The sequence below is a fragment of the Acyrthosiphon pisum genome, chromosome A1 (genome assembly GCF_005508785.2).
Source record: "Acyrthosiphon pisum isolate AL4f chromosome A1, pea_aphid_22Mar2018_4r6ur, whole genome shotgun sequence".
In the NCBI taxonomy this organism is placed as follows: domain Eukaryota; kingdom Metazoa; phylum Arthropoda; class Insecta; order Hemiptera; family Aphididae; genus Acyrthosiphon; species Acyrthosiphon pisum.
Window position 1 is genome coordinate 6,877,128 of NC_042494.1, and position 9,066 is coordinate 6,886,193.

At 27.9% G+C, this 9,066-nt stretch overlaps 2 protein-coding genes across 2 annotated transcripts in view; both read right to left on the reverse strand.

Moving 5' to 3' along the window:
• The window catches only part of LOC103310209 (52 kDa repressor of the inhibitor of the protein kinase-like), a 4,803-nt gene extending 2,414 nt beyond the window's left edge, over positions 1-2,389 (reverse strand). Inside the window, exons 1-4 of the mRNA XM_008187703.1 lie at positions 2,161-2,389; positions 1,537-2,013; positions 805-1,416; positions 6-682 (exon numbers count right to left, since the gene is read on the reverse strand). Coding sequence (XP_008185925.1) covers positions 6-682; positions 805-1,416; positions 1,537-2,013; positions 2,161-2,389 — 1,995 coding nt within the window. The remainder of the gene's footprint in view (positions 1-5; positions 683-804; positions 1,417-1,536; positions 2,014-2,160) is intronic.
• A 5,893-nt stretch (positions 2,390-8,282) lies between these two features.
• The window catches only part of LOC100158687 (immunoglobulin-binding protein 1), a 1,861-nt gene continuing 1,077 nt past the window's right edge, over positions 8,283-9,066 (reverse strand). Inside the window, exons 4-5 of the mRNA XM_008187697.3 lie at positions 8,707-9,062; positions 8,283-8,641 (exon numbers count right to left, since the gene is read on the reverse strand). Coding sequence (XP_008185919.1) covers positions 8,449-8,641; positions 8,707-9,062 — 549 coding nt within the window. The 3' untranslated portion in view covers positions 8,283-8,448. The remainder of the gene's footprint in view (positions 8,642-8,706; positions 9,063-9,066) is intronic.

Consider the following 9,066-nt stretch of genomic DNA (forward strand, 5'->3'; position numbering starts at 1 on the left):
TTAGCAAATTTATCTAATAAAATGTCATCTGGTATGTCAATGTCTCTATGAATAGCTAAAAGGGCAAGTCCCACTAGTCTGGATTCTGAAGTTGTATTTCTTAAATACGTTTTGAGTCTTCTCAACGTCGAATAGCTGCGTTCAGCTATAGCGGTGGATACTGGTATTATAGCTAGTATTTTTAGTAATTCATACATGTTTGGATACATTAATCTATCACAGACACTCAAAGCCTCTATAGCAGTTGTGGGCTTTAAGTTGTCTTCAATATTCTTCCACTTAGCTTGCCAAATTTCGTACTCTGCTTCTATAACGTCATTTAGCACCGGTAAATCATTTTCATAAAATTCAACAGCTTTTTTTAAATAAGAAAATGGTTTTTCAACTACAATACTTGGTAAGACATATTGTAATGAAGTTATAGTTTCATTGTGAGGTATAAATCTTTCATTTAATGCCATCATCAAATCGTCCAAGTACTGTATAAAAATAGATTTTTTGTAATATTCTTCAATGTTGTTAGATGGTACCATGCTTCTATTTCTTTGACTGCTACAGGTACGAGGCATTTTTGGTTCAATATTTAACTTTTCAGCAACATCTTTGGCTTCTTTATAAATATTGTTAAATTTTAAATCAACGTTTTCTCTTATGGAATGAAACACGGAAATTACATCGGAAACTTGATTGAGAGCATTAAATAAATCGATATTTTTGCTTTGTAAATATTTCGATAAATTATAAGTATAACTTAATAATTTACTAGACACACAAATAGATATTAAAAATTAAAGTTGCAAATACAATGTAAAAGGCCATTAGATTTTTTTGAAGAATCAGTCCCAGAACATTCATTTTGCACTTCTTCTAATGCAGCAACAACGGGTTCTACAAATTCTTTAAAAAGCATAACTGCTTCATGGCGTAACACCCAGCGAGTTTCACATAAAGATTTCAATTTTGTAGATTGTGAATTTGGTTTAATTTCTTTTATTTTATTTTGGAGGACTGTAGTTCGTTTTGCCGAACTATTAAAAAAAGAACAGCATTCACTTATTATACCAAAAGCATTTCGAATATCTTGAGATTTTGTCGCATCCGATAAACAAAGATTTAGTGAGTGTGATACGCAATGTGTGTATAATGCTTTTGGGTACATATCTTTAATAATTGCCTGAACACCTCTAAAACGACCACGCATTGCTGCAGCCCCGTCGTAACCTTGACCTCGCATTTTGTTCAAATCAAAACCAATTTTTTTTAAAGTTTCTTTAATTGTGTTAGCCAAACCTTCACCAGATAAATCATATACCGGAACGAATGTAAGAAAATCTTCCCGAATTGAAAAAACTTCCTCGTCAACATAACGAATACATAATGAAAATTGTTCAATTTGAGAAATGTCAGTGGTTTCGTCTGCAAGTATTGTATAAAAATTAGTTTTTGATACTCTTTCAAGAATTTTTAATTGAATTAAGTCCCCAAACAAATGTATTATTTCATTTTGTATAATTGGGCTTGTATACATAGATTTACCACCACTAGTTTCCAAATGTTCTTTTAATACGTTGTCACCATTTTTCGAGCGATATCGGAGCAAACAACGGAAATTACCATCGTTATTTTTTGGTTCTTCTAAAAAAATTCTACCAGAATCCTCGTGCCCCCGTAACGCTATTTGTTGTCTACCACATAACCGAATTGTTTGAATAATTGGCTTAAGTTTTGCGCGATTTTTTATGACTTCATCTTTTCGTTTACTATTCAATTGTACTAATATATTATCTTGTTTTTTTTCTAAAATTGCTTTTATGTTGTCAGCAGTAAGTAACGAATTTTTATGGTAATCATTTTTTTCGTGATTTCTAAAGTCTTCCAATGCGTCTTTTAGCTTTGTCAAGGGTCTTAAAACAAGTTTACCTAACTTCTCATGTGATCCCTTACCAGCATGATTTAAATTTAAGAACAGTACACAGAATTTACAAAATAAACCCTCTCTTAATTTTGAATATGCTAATCATTTGAAAGTTTCAAGCCATTTAATTTGGATTTTACGTTTATATTTTCCACTATTATCATATGGAAAATTAAACTTTAAATCGGGTGTCCATACGTTTTTCAAAATTGAAACTTTCTCTTCGCCACTTAAATTTTTTTTACATTCAACATAACCCCCTATATCAAACTTAGAATCTAAACATTTTAAACTACGTTCAATTACCGGAGAAACAACTGGTGGACTTGGAGCTGTTTTTTCTGTTTCAAGTGTTGCCATAATGTCATCATCTTGTAAAACATTCGATGTAGATGGAACTGTATCATCGACGGATTCGGTGGACTGTTTAGGTTTTTTATAAAAATGCAATAATGATTGCTGAGTTCTTTTCATTATGCTTAGGTGTATTATTATTTTATTTAAACAACAAATAAAAACACTCGTCACGATCCACTGTCTTAGTAGGTACGTGCGATACTAAACGTCGACTATATCAGACAACAAAATATTTATCTATAATAGCGACAACAAGTAACAACTATACAACGAAAACCGATCGCCGTCACAACTTCTCGGAAATATTTTTAGCTTATACGGCCTCGTATAATATTATTGTACGGTGATTGAGACGCGACAACGCGTGTATATCAGTAAATCAATTCTAGATAAAAGAAATCGAAATTACGATAATGCAGCAGTACCGCACGTCAAAGGTATAATCGTTACGATCAAAATCGTCATTGACACATTACATGAATAATTTTTTCGTTGTTAACAATTATTATAATTCTTTATAAAATTATATTGAACTTTTACGATTTACATCTGATAGGACATATTAAACAGACTTAATAAATAATTCCTGGATTTCGGGGGGGGGGGCTGAAGCCCCCTCAGCCCTCCCCATAAATACGCCCCTGCCTCGTATACACACTTATGGTTTCAACTATACCTAAATGTAAACAATCTATTTTGAAAACGTTCGGCTTAAGATAATTTAAAGAAATGTAAAAAAACCAATATCATTGCTAATACAATACCACAATGCAAAGCTATTTTATTAACATTTTAAAGATCATAATATTATTCAGATAATCTATACAATTTAAAAAAAGGCGGTATTTTATATAACAAAATATTTCTTATCTCACAGATGGCGCTGTGTCGCATGTGTACCGAATATGTACAACTTTGTGGACGACCCCCTACTCTCCTCCTGCCAATAGTGTCCAGTCCTGTGTAGTAGTTCATGCTGTATACCTTTTTCTGACCGCGTTATCGTGATCGTCGCCAGTCCTGTACACGATTTAAGATATACCGTGGTTATAATACAATACTCTAGGTGATCCATACAATCATAATACAATCCACTATTCTGATATCTATAGCCGAGGTCCACGACCTATAGTCCGGCAATTCCTATTTCCTTGGTAGTTGACACCTATTAATTATTACAAAGTACAAATTGAAATTTCTAAGTTAAGAACTTAAAACAATTACCATTTATTTATATTTTATTAATGAACTTAAATGATTTTTATTTATCTGTGATTTGTGTTGAGTGTTGTAACTTTGATCGTTAATAATGGTTTATTATATTTTTCAATTTTCACTACCAATAACTTTTAATAAACCAATTAAAAATTATTTTTAAAGGTAAGATCACTAAGATCTCAATTGTTTTTAATTCCAAATTACATATTCCATTATTTTACCTAATTTGTTATTTATTTTCATATTATAATGTGTATCTTAATTAGAATTAAATTTATTGATCCTAAAATTTAGATTTTTGTATGAAACATGAAACAATTTAGATTTAAATTATCTTCAATATAGGTATATATTTATCCATAATGTATTCAAATTTATGTTGATTTTTTTTAATTTACATTGATATTAAGTAGACAATTCCCAAAATGTATGTCATGATATCTGTTAATGTCACTCCTACAAGTTTTCTCTTATTTAACATTTTTTGTTGCTCTTCTACTGTAGGCTTGTAACTCTTTTTGGGGTTTGAGCTATATCTGAACATCCCCGTTTTAAGAATTGTGACTATCCCGATTATCTTGTGTATTATTATCAATGGTACTTATTACTTGTGTAATTGTCTGAATGTCTGATTCTTTTATGCTACCTTTTCCTTTCGTACTCAAAAGGGTTTCATCAACTTTGCATGCATACTAGTGTGACTGTTAAATTGATTAATGATTATAGGTACCCACTTACTAACGAGGATCCATACTTCATTATTAGTAATTAATATTTAGTCTTTGTTTCTATTGCTGGAACATGTGTTATATTAAACAGTTGTCTCTTATTACTTTGGCTATCAACTCATCATATTCCTACACAAAATTAAATAAATTAACAATATAATTAATCATAAACCAAAATATGAAAAATATTTTGGTAATTTTGATAATTGAACAAGTATTTAGTTCATAAATAGTATCAAGTATTTAATTTATTTTTTGTCATTTATATTAATTCAGGTGTATGGGCTATTTTTAATTTTGTTCCAGATATTTTCATTGTTGTCAAAGTTTTCAAAAATTAAGTTCTTGAATTAAAAAAATTCCACGTATAATTAAAATGCAGGAAATTGAAGATGAAGTACAAAACAAAATAAACCATGCCATAACGGATAACAGATATGTGTTTGATTTTGAACAAGTCAATTGGAACAACAAACAAACAATCAATAAATTTAAATGTAGTATGACACAAAATGCGTTAGACCAAATTGAGAATGAACGAGAAAATATAGAAAAAGATTTAAAGTTATTACAAGCTATTAAAGATGAGAGATTAAGGCTGCAAAATTTAATGAATTCATTTTTAGAGCTGAGAAATGAACTGGAAGAAAAACTTGAAAGGTCATCAAGTCTTTAAAAAAATTGTCCATTTGACTTATAATATAAAATCTAATAAATTGTGAATGTGAAAGTTGTGGTTTTTGATCTGATATGTAAAAACTATTTAATAATATAAATTAAATAATAATTTACATTTGTCATGTGTCTTTTTTCCATTTCCTTTTATTAACAATAATAATAGTTGTTTATTCAAATTAATAAAAACGGGCAGATTCTCGTTTTACAATAATACAGGTATTAGAAAAGTTGTTACGATAAATTAATATATATGTATATTTTTTTTTATTTTATATGCCAAAAAAATGTATATGCTATATTTATTTTAATAATATTTATTACAAATTAATAAATCTGAATAAAAAAAGGAAATTGACCATAATCCAGCTCTGGGTAACTGTAATGGATGGTATTCAAATTATATTATGAATTCAATTCAATGATAATATTATATACTATATAGGTAATATGATTATATACGAAAAAGGATTCTGAGCGGAAATGATTTGTCAGCCAAGGGATATTCTATATTATATTTATGTTATTATAATTAATACCGATTAGCCGGTAGAAAAGTTGAATTAATATTATTTGTATATTATGATACCTAATAATATAAAATTATATACATAATATACTTAAGAGTTAAGAAGTTTTAAGTACCCACGAAAAATATTTTTCAATTATAACAAAAAACTAAAATCACTTCTTCGTTTAAATATATTCTAATTTTGTCCAAACTAGAACTTCAAATGTTTTTAAAAAAAATGTGTTAACATATTTTTTGTTTATAGCATAAATTACTTATGTGGAACCTTGTTGTTAACAAGTTTATGACAATTTGAACTTTAAATGCTTTTGAGAAAAAATCTTGCATTTGTATTTTTAATATTCTTAAACTGATATTGTAATCACTTTTTGACAAAATCAATTTTGATGTAACTCTTAAAAAAATTACTGTAAATACATGGATTTTCACAGAATGTTTATATTAGCATTTTCTACACCATACGAATTTCAAAATAATTTGATTCATGTAGAGCTATTTATAGACATGCAATTTCGATTATAATTGGTTTTTTTAAATAAATCTTGATAAAAATGTGCTCGGTCAAAAATTTGAAAATGTATTACAAGGTTACTCATAAGTTGGAAATTAAAAAAATAGCTGATCGTTTATTCACAGTATTTTTTTGAGCATCTGAAGTTCTCAAAATGTAAGAATTACGAAAATTTGCAAATTAATTTGAGTTGTAAATTCATAAAAAATTTTCTTTTTATATCTAAGATTTGAATTTAATACAATATTACTCATAAGATTATCAACTTTTATCAAGAAAAAATTTCTAATGGAAAGTAAAATTCAATTTTTAATTGTTTGTAACTCAAAAACGATTAACCGTAGATACTTCAAATTTACGCCAAGCATATATTTATTTTATCATTTTCAATACTTGATACAATTTTCAAATATCATTTTTTAATTTTTTAGGTTTTTTTCTTTAAAAATCAATCAAATTTTATTCGTTGGGTCAAAAATCTTGAAAATTTAATATAAGGGCACAAGGCTCCTCTAACCTGTGTTAATTTTCAAATTTTTGACCGAAAACATTTTTATCAAGATTAATTTAAAAAAACCAATTATAATCGAAATTGCATGTCTATAAATAGTTCTACATGAATCAAATTATTTTGAAATTCGTATGGTGTAGAAAATGCTAATATAAACATTCTGTGAAAATCCATGTATTTACAGTAATTTTTTTAAGAGTTACATCAAAATTGATTTTGTCGAAAAGTGATTGCGTAAAAACTCCCGGTTTTCCTGAAATTTTTTTTGTTTGTCCAGGCTTTGAAAACTACTGAGAATTTTAAATTTTGATCTCAATGCACCAACTATATTCACCACAAAAAAAGATACTGAAGTTGAAAATCGAAGTATTATATCTTCTACTTATCGTGTACACAAATAAAAAGAAAATCACACACCATTGTAAAATCAATACATTCATTGTGCGGCACACTCAGAATCTAAAAGTGTAAAAAAGAAAATGTATAGCTTATTTGAAGAAATACTAGTTAAAGTAGTAAATTCTTATGTTGTAAAGTTGCTTCACCTTCTCTCATTATAATATTTTATAGTATTTCTACAGACTATAATATGAGGTATTATATTTTCATTTAATCTGTGGTATTACCATGAGAATTTATTGTTATCAAGTTACTACTTATTAACTATGAAAAACTAAATTACCTTTTTAGTTTTTACCATGTAAATTAGAAGTATCTTATTTATAGTAATTATTGAATAATAATGACATTATAGTAATAAACATGCATAAATGCATACACACATTAAAATAAATAATTACTTACTATTTAATAAAGTTTTAAAATTTACTTTTTTTTTTTTAATGTAGATTTGTGAAACAATCTGCGTATGTAGTGGTAAAATACTCAACATTTTTAACTTAAAAATGATATAAGTTATAACTTTTAAACTAAGTCCAGCTGACAAATTTCGATAGTATCATTGTTCCTAACTCTGAAAGTTTTCAGGAAAAAATTTCCAAAAATCAGTTGGGAGCTAAACTGCATTGTTATGCCGTATTTCAATATATTTGTGCAATAGTGATTATAAAAAAAATAGCTTACTACTAACTACTAAGTAATATTATCTTAATTATGTACAGCTAGCATATAGTGCCATAGTGGAGTCAAGTTTTTATGTATTATCCCTATACAATACCTATTATGCACCTAATACAGTGGATTCATTATAATGTGGGCATTAGTTAATATGGGCAAAATGGTCTGATCCTAACGTGTCGACATTATGCAGAAACCACTGTACCTATAAATAATAATGTGTATAGTTAAATAAGTATTTAAATATAGTTTACCAATTTTAAAAAAAGTTAAGATTGAGGATGATATGATACCCAAACCCCCCAGTAATTAATTACTAATCACACCACTTCAGCTAATAATCTGTTGGATTATCAGTTGACAATTAGGCAATGCACCTATACAATGTCCGCATCTATGAAGCTGTTTCAAATATCACATAAAATTTGATGAAAATTCAATACCAACTATAACCAGAAGTAAAAATTCATTATATATATAAAATATCATTAAAAAAGCAGCTTTGTTTTGTATTATATACATTTTTATTAATAAATGTAATGTAACATATTATGTTAAATTATGTTTTTTTACTATCACAACTGGTAAGTTTAAAAATCAGTCTCTGAATTTGTTCAAATTATGAATTATGTTAGCAAATAATTTTTTTCCAATGCCTTAACATATAATGTACGATTTTCAAGCTATACAATGTATGTTTAGGTTTTAAATATAATTGTATAATGATGTAATTACATATTTACAAACAATGATACAACTTTTGGAGAACTAAAATTTATTTGGATTTAATATAGCTATTTAAAAAAATATATTAATAGTATTTGTAAAGGATTATACATCAATTTTGTATTATAGTTCATACAAAACAGACACATTTTGTATATATAATACATTTATAATATCAACGACTCTTATCAGGCCCTTTTAACTTCTATTATGCCTATTACCCCATCCTCGGCGATGGTCATCTTTGTACTCGTCGCGAGCAGTTAGTCGTTGTCTTTCGTTTTCTTTTTCTTCCTCATTGATTTTGTCTTCTTTATCTTCTTGTTCTGGTTCTGAGGCTTCAGACAGTTGTTGTAAACACTTGGTATTATCACCAGTAGGTAAATGCCATCTAACATAAGAAAAAATGATATAATATGAAATTTAAAACTTCAAACATATTTATTTTATACTTACATTCCATCATTGATACGTTGTTCACAGAATTCTTCAACTGTCATTGTTGGCAAGCTCGGATAGCCAGCACCAAATACTTGTTTTTGAAACTCATTTTTTGTGATAATAATAGGCATTAACGGTTTAGGTTTGAGCTTTTGAGATTTTGCATTTTCAGGGTTGTCTTCATCTTCATGTTTCAATTTATAGTGTAAAATTCTCATTTCGGCTTGAAGAGAATCTAATTCTTCCAAAGCCTTGCCAATATTGTACTTCAGTAAAGAGACTATGTACTTTCTTCTCATTTCGTCATCTTCAGACTCACGTTCATTCTGTTCCTTCAACAGCTGTAACTGAGACTCCATTAATTTTTGTTCCTTG